Source organism: Odocoileus virginianus, chromosome 31, assembly GCF_023699985.2.
Source record: "Odocoileus virginianus isolate 20LAN1187 ecotype Illinois chromosome 31, Ovbor_1.2, whole genome shotgun sequence".
NCBI lineage: Eukaryota > Metazoa > Chordata > Mammalia > Artiodactyla > Cervidae > Odocoileus > Odocoileus virginianus.
In genome coordinates this window covers 16,451,093-16,471,446 of record NC_069704.1, presented here as the reverse complement: position 1 = coordinate 16,471,446, position 20,354 = coordinate 16,451,093, and the positions used below count along the sequence as shown (strand labels likewise).

The 20,354-nt window shown below is 36.5% G+C and overlaps 1 protein-coding gene across 2 annotated transcripts in view; it reads left to right on the top strand.

The window, feature by feature from the left end:
- The window catches only part of TMEM38B (transmembrane protein 38B), a 67,182-nt gene that overhangs the window by 16,856 nt on the left and 29,972 nt on the right, over nt 1-20,354 (top strand). The window contains exons 2-5 of one of the 2 annotated variants that reach the window (XM_020869476.2): nt 1,923-2,079; nt 18,109-18,293; nt 18,784-18,846; nt 19,298-19,385. In XM_020869476.2, coding sequence (XP_020725135.2) covers nt 1,923-2,079; nt 18,109-18,293; nt 18,784-18,846; nt 19,298-19,385 — 493 coding nt within the window. The remainder of the gene's footprint in view (nt 1-1,922; nt 2,080-18,108; nt 18,294-18,783; nt 18,847-19,297; nt 19,386-20,354) is intronic. The other variant, XM_020869477.2, reaches the window with a different exon arrangement.

Below are 20,354 nucleotides of genomic sequence, written 5' to 3'. Positions count from 1 at the left end.
CTTCTAATATTATACATTATTTTCATTCCGACCCCTCTCCACACCCATTTTTCAGACTTACTGAACAATATTCTGTTTTATTGGTCTTTTCCAAGAAGAGCTTTGGGTTGGCTTTATTGATTGCCTGTCTCTAGCATGTATTTAGTTTCTACTTTCATGTTTATAATTTGCTTTTATTTTTCTGGCCAGGTTAAAAAATTTTTTTGTACTGTTTCCTGTAATAATTTCGCTTATAGACAGTTGCTGGACTAGCAAGGAACTCCCATGTACTTTACCCAGAATCACCAACTGACATTTTGCCCCATTTATTTAGTTTTTTCCCCAGTTTTATTGACCTATCATTAACAAAATTATGTATATTTAAAGTGTACAATGTGATGATTTGATATACATAGTACATTGTGAAGTGATTACTACAATGAAGTTAATTAACACGTTTATCATCTCACATAGTTACCTTTTGTGTGTGTGTGTGTGTGTGTGTGTGTGGTGACAACACTTAACATCTATTCTCTTAGCAAATTTCAAGGATATAATATAGTATTATATAGTATTATTAACTATAGTCATTATGCTGTACATTAGATCCCAAGAACTTATTCATCTTATGTGTAAAAGTTTGTACCTTACCATTTCTCTGAATGTTTTTATCTCTGTATTTTTGCAGAACCACTTTAGTGTAAATTGGAGGCATTTTGCCTAGTTACTTCTGACTACTTCAGTGTGTTGATTTTAAGAGTCACATTACATTTATCAAAATCAGGAATTTTAACAGTGATACAGTGCTATTATTAAAGCCACAGTCCATGTTCAAATTTTATCAATTTGTTGTCCATAAAGTTCTTTTATAAATGTTCTTTCTCATTCTGAAATATGGTCTAGGGAAATGCATTGTATTTAGTTGTCTCTTTAATGTCATTTAATCTGAAACATTTCATCAGACTTTTTTTGTGTGTGTTCATGTTGTTAAAATATAGACCAAGTGTTTGTTGTTAGTTTTTTTTTTTTAAGAATAGCCCTCAATTTGAGTTTGCATAATTAAACTAGTTGAGGTTATACATTTTTTATATAGTAGAAATACTGCAGTAGCAGTGATGTGTCCTTAGTGCATAATATCAGAGACCACCTGATATTGTTTGTTTATAGTGATGTCTGCAAAGTTTGCCCAGTCTAAAGTTACTATTTCTCTCTGTAATTAATAAATAATCTATTAGGAGACATTTGATGATGTTAATACCTATTTCTCATCAGCCTTTTACCTCTGAGTTTATCATTCTGTTTCAAGTCTGTCATATTGAAACTTAATAGTTTTTCAGCTTTATTTTCTAAAGTACTTAAGATTATAAGTTTTTCTTAATATATTACTTTGATATATTAACTAACATACTTACAGTACGGTTGGAAATGAAGACAGTAGATGGGGAGATTGTCTATATAATAATGTACTATGCGGAAACTGGCAATAAGATCCTGAAGTGAAGTGAAGTCGCTAAGTCGTGTCCGACTCTGCAACCCCATGGACTATAGCCTACCAGGCTCCTCTGTCCATAGGATTTTCCAGGCAGGAATACTGGAGTGGGTTGCCATTTCTTTCTCCAGGAGATCTTTCCGACCCAGGGATTGAGCCTGGGTCTCCCGCGTTGTAGACAGTTGCTTTACCGTCTGAGCCACCAGGGAAGTCCAGTAATGTCCTAAAGAGGGTGTTTTAAAGGTGTCCCAAGTTACCCATGTCTTAACAAAATGTTTCCAGTGCTGATTTAAAGGACACGAGATACAGTTTATGATGATCATGATTGTCATACTTATGAGTAATAGTAAGTTCTGGAAAATTATAAAGTTAAGAAGTATGTTTCTTTAGTGCCACTAGTACCTCAGGACTTGGTCAGTGCACAGTATCTCAAACATTTACCTTATCATTTCAGGAGCAGCAGAGCTGGCATGGAAGAATCCTCTGTCAAGCTGGTTTACTGCTATGCTCCACTGCTTTGGTGGAGGAATTTTATCCTGTGTACTGCTTGCAGAGCCTCCACTTAGGTTTCTTGCAAACAGCACTAATGTATTACTGGCATCTTCAATCTGGTAAGCTGCCATTGTGGTGAACTATTTAAAAAATTGTTCTGTAAATTGTTAGTAAATGGTATTTTGTTCTTTAAAAAATATTTTATGTTCTTAGAAGTTAACGCATTTGCAAGGGAAGGCACCCAAATAGTGCCCAAGGTTTTAAATGCAAAGTATATCTCTTTCTCACCCATCTCCCCTGTTCTCTCTCAGAGGTAGGCATTGTTACCATTTTCTTATGTGTATTTTAGTTCAGTTCAGTTGCTCAGTCATATCCGTCTCTTTGCGACCCCGTGAACCTCAGCACACCAGGCCCTCCCTGTCCATCACCAACTGCCGGAGTCTACCCAAACCCATGTCCATTGAGTTGGTGATGCCATCCAACCATCTCATCCTCTGTCGTCCCCTTCTCCTCCTGCCCTCAATCTTTCCCAACATTAGGGTTTTGCAAATGAGTCAGCTCTTCACATCAGGTGGCCAAAATATTGGAGTTTCAGCTTCAACATCAGTCCTTCCAATGAACACCCAGGACAGATCTCCTTTAGGATGGACTGCTTGGATCTCCTTGCAGTCCAACGGACTCTCAAGAGTCTTCTCCAACACCACAGTTCAGAAACATCGATTCTTTGGTGCTCAGCTTTCTTTATAATCCAACTCTCACATCCATGCATGACTACTAGAAAAACCATAGCCTTGACTAGACAGACCTTTGTTGACAAAGTAATGTCTCTGCTTTTTAATATGCTGTCTAGGTTGGTCATAACTTTCCTTTCAAGGAGCAAGCGTCTTTTAATTTCATGGCTGCAATCACCATCTGCAGTGATTTTGGAGCCCCCCAAAATAAAGTCAACCACTGTTTCCACTGTTTTCCCATCTATTTGCCATGAAGTGATGGGACTGGATGCCATGATCTTAGTTTTCTGAATGTTGAGCTTTAAGCCAACTTTTTCACTCTCCTCTTTCACTTTCATCAAGAGGCTCTTTAGCTCTTCACTTTCTGCCATAAGGGTGGTGTCATCTGCATATCTGAGGTTATCGATATTTCTCCCAGCAATCTTGATTCCAGCTTGTGCTTCCTCCAGCCCAGCGTTTCTCATGATGTACTCTGCATATAAGTTAAATAAGCAGGGTGACAGTATACAGCCTTGACGTACTCCTTTCCCAATTTGGAGCCAGTCTGTTGTTCCATGTCGAGTTCTAACTGGTGCTTCCTGACCTGCATACAGGTTTGTCAAGAGGCTGTGTCTTTAGTGGAAGCATTTCAAATATGAAAGGACATCAAATACTTGACCCCCAACAGTTGATCTTGTGAACCTAACCTGTGCTTATACAACTTAATAATCAAGAGCGTGACCAACTGCACAAAAAGTCCCAAGTGATTATGATATCTCTGGTAATTGTTCTTGTCATACTCTGTTCGATTTTTCTGAGTCTTATGAAATTTAACATTACTTTGGAAGTGAAGAAAAAAATGTTAATAGGAATTGCTTTGGATTCTTGCAAATTCTGCTTCAGTTATCTTTAAGAGGAGAGATCCTCTAAGTTAAAAAAAAAAGTATAATACCAATCAGAGAGCTTTGTTAAACCAAAAGCAGAAACTTTTGATTAAAAATCAAATCAATGAAATATGTGACATTAGGAACATTTGAAGTTAATTTTTATTGTGACTTTTTTTTTTAATTTTTAAAAACTTTATTTATTTGGCTGAGTTGGGTCTTAGTTGCAGCATGAGAGATCTTCATTGCATCTTATGGAGCTTTTTGTTGTGGCACATGGATTCTCTAGTTGTGGCAGTTGGTCTTCTGTAGTTTTGACACAGGGGCTTCACTTACTCCACGGCTTGTGGGATCTTAGTTCCCTGACCAGGGATAGATCCACTTCCCCTGTATTGCAAGGCAGATTGTTAACCAGTGGACCACCAGGGAAGTCCCCATTGTGATAATTTTAAATATGTGTTCAGTTGCTAAGTCGTGACTGACTCTTTGTGACCCCGTGGACTGTAGTCCACTAGGCTCAGACTCTGTCCATGGGATTTCCTAGGCAAGAATACCGGAGTGGGTTGCTATTTCCTTCTCCATTTAAATATGTAACCAGTTATAAAAGGGGATGTTATAAATAGTAGTAGCAATGGGAAAAATAGTGGGAACCCGTAGCCATAGAAACTGTTTGGAGTAGAACAGTAAGTTTGGATAGCAAATACGTATTGAGCTGTTACCATATGTCAGCTAAATTTTATATTCATTGTCATATCATAAGGATCTAATGAAGTAGCTCCTATTATTTCCATTTGAAAAATGAGAAAACTGAGGCATAGAGAAACTTCACTGTTCTTTTCATACTTAGTACATGATTGAGCTAGGATCAAAACCAGGAAGCCTGACTGCAGAGCCTTGACACTTCACAACCACTTTCTCTCATTTGTTTGCTTAACTGTTTCTTAAAGTATAACCTTTCAGTTACTATGTGTTTTAAAACATTTTCTCAAGGACTTTTATTTCTATAGCAATATTTTAAAAGGATATTAACATTTTGGAGAATTTTTTTTTAATGTGTCTAAGATGCTGAAGCTATATGAGAGTAGGATATCCAGACTCTGACACTTTTCATCACTTTCAATTCTACTCCTATATACTAACTACCACTATTGCCTGGACAGTTGCAGTAGCTTCCTCAGTGGTCTAGCTGCTTCTTTCATTATCCCCCTGAGTCTTGTCTTTATTTTTGCTGCTGTTTAGTCACTGTTGTATCCAACTCTTTTCGATATAGTGGATAAAAAGTGATTATTTAAAAATAACTTATTAGAACATGTTACTTCTATGATCAGTATTTTCTTATCTTATTAAGAGGAAAATTCAAAACTCCTAGCATACCCTGTAAGACTGTAAAATCTTGCTTCCACTCTGTGGTAGTGGCTTTCTGGCCTGTTCCTGTCAGCCTGCTCTGGTCACGTTGGCGCTGCCGTTCTCTGGAACACAAAGGCATTGTTCCGTCTCAGTGCCTTTGTGCTTGCTCTCTTTTCTCTGTGGTGTGCTTTTCCCAGGAGGCTCATGTTTTCTTTCTTGGAGAGGTCTTCTCTAAAAAACATACCTCCTCTCCCATGACTATCTCATCATGCTTCTTTTTTTTCTTCCTAGATTTATTGCTGTCTGGTGTGTCCTCTGTTTATTTCTTTTTATGATGGTTTGTCTCACTCCACTAGAATTGCAGCCTATCAGAGCAGGGACTTTGTTTTGTTGATTGTGTGCCAAGTACTACTGTTCTAGGCTCAGTAAGTACATTGCTAAAGGAATGGACTGCTTGTGTTACATGGGATTTCTGTAATCGAGTGCTGGAAATTACAGATCTTGATTAGTGGTTCATTAAATGAAATAAAATTGCTTGTCTATAGATATATACTTCCTTGGCTGAAACTTAGAGATATGTTAGAAATGGAAAATAGATGCGTTTTTATGTAGTTAACTAATAGTATAGTATTTAGTTGTTAATTTGAAATCTTTTATTATTCCCATTTAATACAAGAGGAAATTGATGCTTGATATATTGATAAATGATAGGGTCTCAGTTTCAAATTAGCATGCTCTTAACCAAGAAGAACTTTCATTATAAACAATATGTTTTTTAATTTAAAAGTTTCAATTAATATTGAGTAGGTACAAAGGAATATTTATAAAATATGCAGAGTACAAAGAATTATGACACAATAAAAACTTGTATATCCATCATTTACATTAAAAAAATATTCAGTTCAGTTTCTCAGTTGTGTCCAACTGTTTGTGACCCCATGGACTGTAGTATGCCAGGCCTCCCTGACCACCTGGAGTTTACTCAAACTCATGACCATTGAGTCGGTGATGCCATCCAACCATCTCATCCTCTGTCGTCTTACAAAAATATTTTATTATAAAGTAAAAATTCATAAAACCAAGTATATCACCTGATAAATTATTGCTAGGTATATCCTTGAAACCATGACCCAAGTCAAGAAATAAAGCTTTGTCATCTGTCCCAGAAGTTCCTTCTGGGTGTCACATTCCAATCACAACTCCCTTTCCACCTTAAATAATAAAAGAAGAAAAGACTGACTATCGCCATTTTGAAATTCTCAATTAGTTATCAGACGAAAGTCATTAAGAGTGCTAACGTCAGCAAAAAAAGCTAATCAGACATTTTGGGTCTCTTATGGTCTTGCTAAATAAAGGGGTCTAACCTGAATTTGATTTGGATTCTTTCTTCCAGAAGAAAGTACAAGGTGAATCTTATATTAACTAGCAAGGAAGCTAATCAGTCTCAAGAGCCAATCTGAAGAAACTCCCCCTGGTCAATGAAGGGACAATTTGAGCTTTAATAATAAAATTCCAATTTATTGAAACCCATAAAATATGCCTAATCCATGAGCTCATACTTACTTAAATTTTTTTTTAAATAACAAAAACAAAAATAACTGGTCACTTTTGGAGAACATCAGGGGACCAATTCATATCCTGAAAACTGTAAACAAAGAGCAAGAATCTAGTATTTATCCTTCCTTTCCTAAATGAATGATACAACTAGGTAACCAAATAATAGATGATAGCACACCATTATCCTGACTTTTATGTTTATGACTTCTTTGCATACAAAATTTTATCATCCAGATGTTCATTACAAGACACTATAATTTAGTTACATCCATTAAAAATTTTAATGTCTCTTAAGTCTCTCTGATTTTATTAGTTCCCTTTCCATTCCGTTTTTCCTTATAGTTGTCTCTTGAAGAACCAGAGCTGTTTGACATGTAGACTTTTCTATGCTCATGAGTTTGCTGATTGCATACTCATGGTGCAGATCATTATATTGCTCTATTCTCTGTGTTTCCTGATAATTGGCAGATTGATCCAGAATCCAGAGCAGATTCATGTTCAGTTCAGTTCAGTCGCTCAGCTGTGTCCAACTCTTGCGAGCCCATGATCAGCAGCACGCCAGGCCTGCCTGTCCATCACCAACTCCTGGAGTCCACCCAAACCCATGTCCCTTGTGTTGGTGATGCCATCCAGCCATCTCATCCTCTGTCGTCCCCTTCTCCTTCCAGATCCCTTTAATTAGCAAGACCGTAAGAAACCAGAATGTGTGATTAGCTTTTTTTTTTGATTGATGTTAGTACTCTTTTAATGACTTTCATCTGATAACTAATTGAGAATTTCAAAATGGCAATAGTCCATCTTTTCTTTTATATATTAATTTAAGTAGTATTATAGATAAATGCTCCCCACTAATCATCCATTATTTGGTTTCCCAAGTTGTATAGTTCATATAGGAAAGGGGGGATAAATACTTGATTCTTGCTTTTTATTTACAGTTTTCAGGATTATGAACTGGTCCCCTGCTGTTCTTCAGAAGTGACCAGTATTTTTTGTTGTTGCTGTTGTAATTAAAAAAAAAATTTTTAAGTAAGTATGAGCTCATGGATTAAGCATATTTTATGGGTTTCAATAAATTGGAATTTTCTTATTATTAAAGCTCAAATTGACCCTTTGTTGACCAGTGGGAATCTCTTCAGATTGGCTTGTAAGACTTTGATTAGCTTCCTTACTACTTAATTAATACAAGATTCATCTTGTACTTTCTTTTGGAATTACTAATTTCTGTAGGAAACTGGTTCCTTTTAGGAGAAAAGGTATTTCAAGGTCACAGTCTGAACACTAGACATGTACATTATTCCTAATTACTTATGATTTTTCGATCTTCTCAGTGGACAGAGCTCGGAAAAATAAGGATAAAATAACTCATGAGTTCACTGATATTTCTAACTCAAATTCAGGATCATAGAATTTATGTAACTTTTCTCCGTTACATGTGTGTCTTCTTTCTTCCACACTAAGAATTTTGATTTAAGAATTCAGTATCACGGTAATCCTAGTCTATGCCCTGACCAGTAATGCTGAAGAAGCTGAAGTTGAACAGTTCTATGAAGACCTATAAGATCTTCTAGAACTAACACCCCCCAGAAATGTCCTTTTCCTTACAGGGGACTGGAATGCAAAAGTAGGAAGTCAAGAAACACCTGGAGTAATAGGCAGATTTGGCCTTAGAGTACAGAATGAAGCAGGGCAAAGGCTAATAGAGTTTTGCCAAGAGAATGCACTGGTCATAGCAAACACCCTCTTCCAACAACACAAGAGAAGACTCTACACATGGACATCACCATCTGGTCAATACTGAAGTGAGACTGATTATATTCTTTGCAGTCAAAGATGGAGAAGCTCTATACAGTCAGCAAAAACAAGACTGGGAGCTGACTGAGGCTCAGATCACGAACTCCTTATTGCCAAATTCAGACTTAAATTGAAGAAAGTAGGGAAAACCACTAGACCATTCAGGTATGACCTAAATCAAATCCCTTATGATTATACAATGAAAGTGACAAATAAATTCAAGAGATTAGATCTGATAGACAGAGTGCCTGATGAACTATGGACGGAGGTTCCAGACATTGTACAGGAGACAGGGATCAAGACCATCCCCAAGAAAAGAAATGCAAAAAAGCAGAATGGCTGTTTGAGGAGGCCTTACAAATAGCTGTGAAAAGAAGAAAAGTAAAAAGCAAAGGAGAAAAGGAAAGATATACCCATTTGAATGCAGAATTCTAAAGAATAGGAAGGAGAGATAAGAAAGCTTTCCTCAGTGATCAGTGCAAAGAAATAGAGGAAAACAACAGAATGGGAAAGACTAGAGATCTCTTCAAGAAAATTAGAGATACCAAGGGAACATTTCATGCCAAGATGGGCTCAATAAAGGACAGAAATGGTATGGACCTAACAGAAGCACAAGATATTAAGAAGAGGTGGCAAGAATACACAGAAGAACTGTACAAAAAAGATTTTCACGACCCAGATAATCACGATGGTCTGATCATTCACCTAGGGCCATACATCCTGGGATGTCAATTCAATTTGGCCTTTGGAAGCATCACTACGAACAAAGCTAATGGAGGTGATAGAATTCCAGTTGAACTATTTCAGATCCTAAAGATGATGCTGTGAAAGTGCTGCACTCAGTATGCCAGCAAATTTGGAAAACTCAGCAGTGGCCACAGGACTGGAAAAGATCAGTTTTCATTCCAGTCCCTAAGAAAGGCAATGCCAGAGAATGCTCGAACTACTGTACAGTTGCACTCATCTCACACACTAGTAATGCAATGCTCAAAATTCTCCAAGGCAAGCTTCATCAGTACATGAACCGTGACCTTCCAGATGTTCAAGCTGGTTTTAGAAAAGGCAGAGGAACCAGAGATCAAATTGCCAACATTCGCTGGATTATCAAAAAAGCAAGAGAGTTCCAGGAAAACATCTATTTCTGCTTAATTGACTATGCCGAAGCCTTTGACTGTTTTTGTCAGCACGAATTGTGGAAAATTCTGAAAGAGATGGGAATACCAGACCACCTGACCTGTCTCTTGAGAAGTCTGTATGCAGGTCAGGAAGCAACAGTTAGAACTGCACATGGAACAACAGACTGGTTCCAAAGAGGGAAAAGAGTGTCAAGGCTATATATTGTCACCCTGCTTATTTAACTTACATGCAGAATACATCATGAGAAACGCTGGGCTGGATGAAGCACAAGCTGGAATCAAGATTGCTGGGAGAAATACCACTAATCTTAGATATGCAGATGACACCACTCTTATGGCAGAAAAGGAAGAAGAGCTAAAGAGCCTCTTGATGAAAGTGAAAGAGGAGAGTGAAAAAGTTGGCTTAAAGCTCAGCATTCAGAAAACTAAGATCATGACATCTGGTCCCATTCAGTTCAGTTCAGTCACTCAGTCGTGTCCGACTCTTTGCAACCCCATGAATCGCAGCACGCCAGGCCTCCCTGTCCATCACCAACTCCCAGAGTTTACTCAAACCCATGTCCATCGAGTTGGTGATGCCATCCAACCATCTCATCCTCTGTCGTCCCCTTCTCTTGCCCCCAATCCGTCCCAGCATCAGGGTCTTTTCCATTACTTCTCGGCAAATAGATGAGGAAATAGGGGAAACAGTAAGAGACTATTTTTTTGGGCTCCAAAATCATTGCAGATGATGACTGTGGCCATGAAATTAAAAGATGCTTGCTCTTTGAAAGAAAAGCTATGACCAACCTACACAGCATATTAAAAAGCAGAGGCATTACTTTGTCAACAAAGGTCTGTTTAGTCAAAGCTATGGTTTTTCCAGTAGTCATGTATGGATGTGAGAGTTGGACTGTAAAGAAAGCCGAGCACCGAAGAATTGATGCTTTTGAACTGTATTGTTGGAGAAGACTCTTGAGAGTCCCTTGGACTGCAAGGAGATCCAATCAGTCCATCCTAAAGGAGATCAGTCCCGGGTGTTCATTGAAAGGACTGATGTTGAAGCTGAAGCTCCAGTACTCTGGCCACCTGATGCGAAGAGCTGACTCATTTGAAAAGACCCTAATACTGGGAAAGATGGAAGGCGGGAAGAGAAGGGGACGACAGGGTGAGATGGTTGAATGGCATCACCGACTCAATGGACCTGAGTTTGAATAAACTCTGGGAGTTGGTGAGGGATAGATAGGCCTGGTGAGCTGCAGTCCAAGGGGTCACAAAGTCAGACCTGACTGAGTGACTGAACTGAACTGAAATGTAGAATTTTGATTCTTAAGGACACAAGACATGATAGACGTAGGATATTTCAACACTGCTCATTTATTCTGTATCATTCATGCCATAAACAATAGTTTTGGAATAATAATATGAATACCACCACTGATATGATTACTGAAAATATTAATTTTTTGCATATACTCTTTTCATTCTCTTCCTATTTTCAAAATAGATGTATACTATTCTAAACTGTCATAGTAATAGTTATTATGTACTGTATTCTTCCCTTCTTAATTTCTTTTCAGTCTTTGTTTTATAGCTAACTGTATCTTTTATTTTTTTTTTAAATCAGGCCTTATGTCTGTGTCTGTAGTAATTTTGGTTTTCTGAAGGTTTTTTTCTCTAATTCATTCATCTGGAATAGTAGTTCCCAGATTCTCATGTGTTGATAAGTTTGTGTTTTTTGTACTTGAAAGTCAGTTTTATTGGATATAGGATCATAGAATCGTACTTTCTAGGTCTGAGTATTTTAAATATGTTACTCTCAGTTTTCTTGTGTTATGAAGCATTCTGTGAAAAACTGATCATTTACTTTTCTTTCTCTTTTAAGTCACATGCTCTTCTTTTCTGAATGCTCTGAAGTTTTTTTTCTGGCATGAAAGTCTAGTAATTTAAGTTAAATATTCCTAGTTGTTGGTCATTTAGGGGTCAATATTTTTAGGTATGTGGTCTGTCCTTTTTAGTAGCTGTGTATGTGTGTGTGTTTTAAATTGAGAAAACTGTTTTATTATATGTACTCTTCTCTTGCTTTGATTTTCTCCAGGAACTCCTATTGGCTCTTTTTTGCCTTTCTTCAATGAACCTTTTTATGTCTTTAAAAAAGTTTTTAAATTTTCTTTTTTACCTAATCTTTTTAAAATTTTATTTCTCTTTGATTTCCTTCTAGTTTGGTTTTTATTACTGAAATAATTTTTTCTTTATTTTTTTTTCCTTACTCTTCGTGAGTATTTTATATCCAGTTCTCAGTTTTTCTATTTTTGATGTGCATTGTTCTTTTAAGTGTTGTATCATTTTCTTAATGTCTTTACCTTGTTTTGAAATAGGTTGCAGTTTTGATCTGTTTTGTGAACACATTTACCTGAGTACTTTCATTATGGGGATTTTTTTTCTCTTATAATAATAAATTTATATAAATTTGACCTTGATAATTTTCTGTTGGTCATTTTTATGTGGAATCGTTTCTTGAACTTTTAAGATAAAGTGAAATTCATGAAAGATTGTCTGACTTCGTAGCGCTCCTGCATCTGTTGTTGTTATATAGTATTAAGAAGATGATGACTTGCTTCCTGAGCTTTCACTGGTCTCTTCCTCTTCCGCAGTTTGGTCTGTGCTTTCCCCTGCTTTTGCTGTTCTGTCCTCCTCAGTTTTTGTTTTTTTTGACCACATGTTTAACTTCCTGACCACGTGTCCAACCTGAGGCCCTCTGCAGTGGAAGCTCACAGTCTTAACCACTGGACCACCAGGGAAGTCCATGCTCAGTTTTGATTTTCACTATGGGACTTGTTCTAGAAGGGAGCCTAGGTGGATCAGCTTTCAGAGTTCATAGGGACTACGTTGGTCCAACCCCTGTGGACCTTCTTATCATGGACCCTTTGTCTCACCTAGTATTGGAAATGTCAGAATCCTTCCAGTTTCAGCTGTTGTTGTTTTCCAAGTTGGCCTGCTGTATTTTCTAGTGAATATCCATAGGTATTTTGAAGCTGTTTTGTTCTTAGGTCCATTAGTTTCCGCTTACCTGCTTCTTCCTGTCAAGCAGTTTAGGTCTGTGGATGCTGGTGATTTGCCTCTACCCGTTTACACTTTGGGATTTGAAGGGATACCTTGTCACATAGTTTTGTTGTAAGTGCTGTGGATGGGATTTTGGCTTTGCTATCTAGTTGCCCTTTCTGTTTTTATGTGGGGATTTGAAGAGATCAAAATCTGTGTGACTACTGCTGCCACCCTCTTCCCAGAAACTTGCCATTAGTTTTGATGTCCCTTGTGTGACCTGCCACGCTCAGCCCAATCCCATCTCCTTTCTTCCTTACTCACAGGTAATAATTACTCTTAATGTTGTACCTATCATTTCTTTACTTTTCTGTGTAGTTCTGGCATATATATTTCTAAACAGTATATTTCATGACAGTTTTATAAATGAAATTATATATATGTATTTTTCATTGACTTGCTTTTTTTGTTCAGCCTTTGTTCCTGAGATTCAGCCTTATGGCGTATGGTTATAATTTACTGATTTTCTCTCCTGGATAGCTTATCAGAATGAATTGTGGTGGTATTTCATCCATTTCTTTGTTGACATAGAATTGTTTCTTTTTTTTTTCTATTACAATGTTGCTAAGAACATGATACACATGGGCAAGATTTTTCTCTTGGTATAACTTAAGAGTATATTTATTGAGTTACAGGGAAAGTGATTTTTAAGCTTTACTAGATAATGACAAATCATTTCTCAAATGATTATGCTAATTTACATCTCCACTGTACTGCACTAAATCTAAGAACTGAACTGCACCAATAACTTAAATACTCATATTTCTCTCTCTCATCCCATCTCCCTGCAGTTTTCACACAGATATTTTCTACCTTGTTTGTGTTTATCTTACATTTTAAAAAAAGGTGTGTATCTTACATATGAATATCTGAACAGTGTATCTTTTTAGTTTTATTTGTTTTTTGCCCTGATTTGAAATGAGTATTATACTTTATATAGTTCTCTAGGGCTTTTTCCACTCAGCATTATGTTACTTAGATTCATCTCTGTTTTGTTTGTTAGCTGTGGTATATTCCTTCTCATTGCTGTATAATCTATTATATTAACATCTATATTTATTCTTATTCTGATGACCTTTTTTATTGGTTCTAGTTGTTTTGTTGGGTACTCCCAAACAACAGCAATAACAGCCACTGACATAGTACTTACCGTTTCAGACACTTTTCTGAGTGCTTTACATCTGTCCTCTCATTCAACCTCACAGGAAACCAGTGAGGCAAGTTCCGTTTTATTTTCATTTGGTAGATAAGGGATCTGAGACAAGAAGGCTTAAATAAATTGCCCAAGGAATCACAGGTATCTCGTAGCTGGAGCCAGGATTCAAAGCTACCTGGTCGTTTAGTCTACACTTGCACAGTGTTTTGTTTTGGATTGGGGAATACATTGTCTTTGTGTTCACAGACCCTTAAATACAAAAAAATGGTGCTTGCTTAAAGACAGTGTATTTAATGTTTTCTTTTTTCAGGTTTTAATGTTGAGAACAAGTTTCTAATCTTTGCTTCATTTGATTTTAATTTGAGGGATTAAAATAATGCTTGTATTATGCTTTTAACTGTAGCAAGCTAAACTAAGGGAGTATGTGAATACACTTACTGGGAAGGTCATCTTTAGTATAATAGCACATGGTGCTCACATCTGCAAATCAGCACCATCTGCTGGCAAAGGGAAAGAGTAACTTGGTATGTCATGGTATGTTTAGTGTTGTTTGGAAGACAGTATAGCCTTTCATAGGATTTTTCCTTTTGAAAACTGTTTCTGGGAGGAAATAAATATTTTATAATTTGTCTGTGTATTGATTTTTATGCCCCAGTTTATTTTCCTTTCACTTCTAAGTATGTTATTATATATTGCACATTTACTTAACAGACTGCATTTTTATGAGGAAAAATACAATAAAAAGTATAGTTATGTAAGTGTGTCATTCTGTAATAGTCTTTTTCAGAGAATATACATAAAGTTATTAATTTGTTAGAATAATGAGAGCCAGCGAAAAGCTGTCTTACTGGATTAATATGAACAGCATTTAGTTTATTGCTCTCTTTTGGCTTGGTTAAGTTACACTGTTTTTGTTAGTCAGAGGGGGGAGTTAAGGGGGATTGAAGGCAGAGTTCTCACTGATTAATCGTGGGAAGCTCAACTCTTGGTATTAACCTAAATTCTCATTTCATCTTCCTATTTTAACTGTTTCAACTTTCATTTGTCAGTGGCCTCACATCCTGTTTGTATTCTGTTTTAGACTAACTTTTGTTATTTAGCAACTCTCTCTGTTAATCTAAGTGACTTAAAAATATATGAGAAATAAATTGCCTTCTTGTTCCATTTCATGTTATGTTGCAGTCCTTCTTTTCTGATATGTTTTCTTGAAGCGCTTTAAAGTTAAAAGTTTCTTAGATGCTACAATTTTAATTAAAGTTGAAATTATAATCTTTACAGAAGGAGGAACATGATGATTCCTTAATGAGTGTTGGTTGAGTTGAGTCATCAAAGGAATTTTTAAAAGCTAACGTGTTATAGAGCAGGAATGGCTGTTTAGGGAGCCACTGGTCTGATTTGCTTACTTGTAAGTCTATGGAGCACAATAAACAATTCTTATTTTGCCCTGTGGCTGTTTAACACTTGACATGAGAACTATTTTTATTTGAAATATTAGTGTGTTATAGGTATACTTTAGAAATATCTGAAATGCTATAAAGAATTATTTATTAGAAATAGCAGTAATTACAGATTTTTAGACCATATGCCAAAATGTCACATAACTGGATATAAAAACTCCAAGATTGGGACTTCCTTGGTGGTCCAGTGGTTAAGATTCAGTGCTTTCACGGGAGTGGGCACGGGTTTGATCCCTAGTTAGGGAACTAAAGATCCTCCATGCCCCTGCATGCATTCAAAAAAACAAATGTCAAGATTGCTCTTGTAGTAGTTTAGGCTTTTAACTCATGCTGAAGATAGTTTCTGTGTAGAGAATGAAAATGGGGTCATTTGTATTATTTTTCTTTTGTTGCATTTTTGTCTGAGTATTTTGAGCATGCATTATTTTCATTTTATTTAAAAATATACTTTAAAAAATTGCTTAAATGTAACTCTTTTCTTTGCCTGGCACCTAGCCTACTTCCTGGAAATTTTGTTCTACCTTTAAAGAGAGGCTTTCAAAATATTATATAAACATGTAAAGTTTTTATATCATACCTGTCATTTTCAAAAAGCTTTTAACTAAGGTAATTTATTTCTTTCTTTAAAGCTCTTTAATTATCAGATGGTTCTTTGATTTGATATATTTTGTGTTTTGACTCCTGCTAATTATTTAACTGTTAATAAATGATTTAACTCAGGGCTACTTTTTATTATGCTGAGTTTTAGGTGAGGGGGTAACACAGTGAATGATTCCTGCCATTAAGGACTGTTATAATTTATTATAAAGAAAAGGTATAGAAGAGCTATGTTGAATATAGGAACCATCAGAATTTAGTCTGAACTGAGAATATTAAATAAAACTCCCAAAGTCAATGTATATGGTAGTATTTGAGTGAAATCGTGAAGAAAAGGAAGAATTCGTAAGTGGAGTTGAAGAAGAGAGGGTGTTTCAGGCCGAACAAATCATTGCATCTTATATTTGGTCTCTGAAGTAATGTTTTGGTGAACAAGTTTCATATTCCATGAATACTTTTGGGAGTTTGGGTTTATGAACCATGAAGTAAGATTAACAACTTCTTTTAGAAAAGATAGAGTACCTCTTTTAAGCAGTATATTCCTCTTTGCTTCAAGATAAATATTCTGCTTTAAGCACAAAATTGTCTGTCAGAGAGTGTTAGGACTATGGGGGTGGGGGGGTGCTGAGTCTTCCTATCAATCTACTGTTAATTGTTGGACAGATGCTTAGAACAAGTGAAGCTGCAGAAAAAATTCACCTGAGGAGTGAATTATTCTTAAACTAATATCACAGTTTGATTGGTTGAAACTTAAACTTACTCAACTGAGTTGAAGAACAAGCTTCATATTCTTTTAACTGAAAATGTGTTTTTCCTTAATATGAATGAATCTGTCTTGTTGAGAGCTATGACCTTTCTCTGTATAGGTTGAAGTTTATACACAAAGGGGCACAAGTGAAGATGTAAGTGGGGTTGAAATGCTGCTCCTTGCTCAGCTACCAAAGGCTCTTTTCTAATTCCAAAGACACTCTACCTAGAGAGGGCTTCCCTTGTGGCTCAGCTGGTAAAGAATCCACCTGCCCTGTGGGAGACCTGGGTTCAATCCCTGGATTGGGGAGATTCCCTGGAGAAGGGAAAGGCTGCCCACTTCAGTATTCTGGCCTGAAGAATTCCAGGGACTGTAGTGTCCATGGGGTCACAAAGAGTCGGACACGACTGAGCGCCTTTCACTTTCTGTCTAGAGAAACCCCAGAGCAGAAGTGATTATCAAGTTCAAGTTCAGTTGCTCAGTCCTGTCTAACTCTTTGTGACCCCATGGACTGCAGCACACCAGGCCAACCTGTCCATCACCAACTCCCGGAGTTTACTCAAACTCATGTCCGTTGAGTTGGTGATACCATCCAATGATCTCAGCGTTTGTTGTCCTCTTCTCCTCCCACCTTCCATCTTTACCAGCATCAGGATCTTTTCAAATGAGTCAGTTCTTTGCATCAGGTGGCCGGAGTATTGAAGTCTCAGCTTCAGCATCAGTCTTTCCAGTGAATATTCAGGACTGATTTCCTTTAGGATGGACTGGTTGGATCTCCTTGCTGTCCAAGGGACTCTCAAGAGTCTTCTCCAACACCACAGTTCAAAAGCATCAATTCTTTGGCACTCAGCTTTCTTTTTAGTCCAACTCTCACATCCATACATGACTACTGGAAAAACCATAGCCTTGACTAGACGGACCTTTGTTGGCAAAGTAATGTCTCTGCTTTTTAATATGCTGTCTAGGTTGGTCACAATTTTTCTTCCAAGGAGCAAGCATCTTTTAATTTTATGTCTGCAGTCACCATCTGCAGTGATTTTGGAGCCCCCAAAAATAAAGCCTCTCACTGTTTCCATTGTTTCCCCCATCTACTTGCTATGAAGTGATGGGACCAGATGCCATGATCTTAGTTTTCTGAATGTTGAATTTTAAGCCAACTTTTTCACTCTCCTCTCTCACTTTCATCAAGAAGCTCTTTAGTTCTTTGCTTCCTGCCATAAGGGTGATTATACACTTGCTTTATATTGTTGGTGCATTCAACACTTAGCTTCTAGAGTAGTACAGACAGAGATTAGGAACTTACTGCATATATAGAGTACTCAGAAGTACAAACTTTATATTCCTCTTTCATTATGACTTTTTGGCAGATTTTTTTATGTGCTTCATGTGATTTAAAAAATTCACTTCAGAACTTCCCTGGCAGTCCAGTGGTTAACACTCTGTGCTTTCCTTCAGGGAGCATGGATTTGATCCCTGGTTGGGGAACTAAGATGCCACATGCCTCATGGATCAGCCAAAAAAAAAAAACAAACTGACTTAATTCAGTCTGTGGTCTTCTTGCAGTCAAATTCCATGTCTATTTGGATATTCCATTTGTTGTGTTTTATCAGATTGTTATTGCTGATATGCTAGATTTTTTTGTTCTGATTACAGTCATATTAAAATATTTAAATTTTAATTTCAGGTATATTGCATTTTTTTGCCCATGTGACCTAGTTTCCCAGGGATACTCATTCCTACCTGTTCAACTGTTGGCTGCGGGAATGAAGGAAGTGACCAGAACTTGGAAAATAGTAGGTGGAGTCACACATGCTAATAGCTATTACAAAAATGGCTGGATAGTCATGATAGCTATTGGATGGGCCCGAGGTAATATTAACAACATGTGTTCATAAATATTCTGTTATTGGTATACTACAAATGTTCTTTAGTTACATTAATGGGAACCACATACTTTAATAGCAGAGACTTCTTTGGAAGATGAAAACATTGTTTATCTTGGCTGGTTAATTTAATTCAAAACTGGCACTCTTAACTAGTGCTAGTCATCAGCCATTATTTTATACCTGATTATCTTAAAATATAGAATATTTATTATTGGTTTGATTAATACCTGTAACCAGAGAGATTCATAGTTAATTAAGGTGTAGCTGCCACCATAAATAAAACAAGTTTACATAAGACATTATGTGGTGTATCTAATTAAAAAAACTTTGCTTTGTTCTTTCTGGCTTTTTTTTCCATCTTGAATACTCTGAAATAGTAAATGTGATTGATTATGGGTTCATGTTCACTCTATATTACCTACCTTTATTGTTCTTTTGTAAGTTGAAATTAAATTTTCAATCTGTTGTTACAGTTACTGCACCTAAAACTAAAATCAGAGAAGGAAATGATAAAGCAGAGGAGTTTATTTTTTCAGGTCAGAAACAAACCTCAAATTACATCTCTGTCTGAGACCCCACTTTTAACCTTAATTATAGTGCAATAGACAGCTGCCATGAAAGAATTGCAGTTATCTCAGTACCATAAATGTACAAAGCAACTTTTTTCTTCCTCATAAAAATTATAGCTTGGAATTTTAAGTCAGGAGGTAGAATTATGGCTGTATTTCATATATTTTCTCAAGAATGTCTGGTTAAGTATTCTTGTGTTGGTGGCTCAGATGGTAAAGTATCCGCCTGCAGTGCAGGAGACCTGGGTTGCATTCCTGGGTCGGAAAGATCTCCTGGAAAAGGGAATGGCTACCTACTCCAGTATCCTTTCCAGTATCCATTGACAGAGGAAACTAGTGGGCTATAGTCCATGGGCTTGCCAAGAGTTTGCCGTGACTGAACAACTAACACATTCCTATCTTATCTTGGTCTTTTTAGGTGCAGGTGGTAGCATTATCACGAACTTTGAGCAGTTGATAAAAGGATGTTGGAAACCAGAAGCGGAGGAATGGCTGAAGATGTCCTAGTGAGTTGGTATAGACTATACTGAGACGTGGTCTTTTATCTTTAGATTTTACCAAATTTATTTTTAAAGCATTTTTGGGACTCTAAATGTGAATGAAACAAACAGAAAGACAAATAAAATGATAATGGGACGAAAACTAGGAAACCTATTTTTTTTTTTTTTTTCAGAAAGTCTACTGTCTTAAATGTAGCTTTAAAAATAAATATTGATTACTTTTACTGTGGGTTCCTCCTCTTAGAAAATAAAACCAAACAAAAGCTCTTAGATTATTGTAGAATTGTGGGAAGAGAGTGTATTTATGAACTGAGAACAGGAGCAGACTTCTCTGGAATCAGTGGCAGGCTCTTGGCATTAATGTAGCCATTAATGAAAAATGGCTACATCATCGCCCAGATTTCAAATTATTCATAATTCTGGTAGTAAAATGTCAAACTTATGTGAATAGTCAATACATTATCATAAAGCTCTGTTAGTTACTTTAAAAATGAGAGTTGAGTAACTACATACAAAAAATAAGAAAAAGAGGAAATAACCCATTCTGTGCTTGTACAATTCAAACTACCTTTGCGCCCATTTAGGAGAATCTAATTGTTAGATTTTTCTAAAGGCACTGACCCAATCAAATAAGTCACAAATGTATTCCTGATGCAACTGAAAATGAAACAGAGAAATATAGTTACCATTTGCATAATTCAGTAAGGAAAGACTTAGGCTTTAGTGGCCATAATAAGTAAGGTGAGGAAGACTTAATGTAAAATAAACTCATTAGAATGGATTAAAAATGAGGGTTGGGAAGTAGTATGAATGATGAGGTATGTGTTTGAATGAACCAGTAGATTTCAGGATGTTTAACTTAAAATGTATCCCTTAAAGCTTGAAGGAGGTAGTTTAGAAATAGAACAAAGGAAGCTTTGATTGATAAATAAGTAAATAAGTTATAAATAAGGCATTAGTGAAAGGGGATATTTT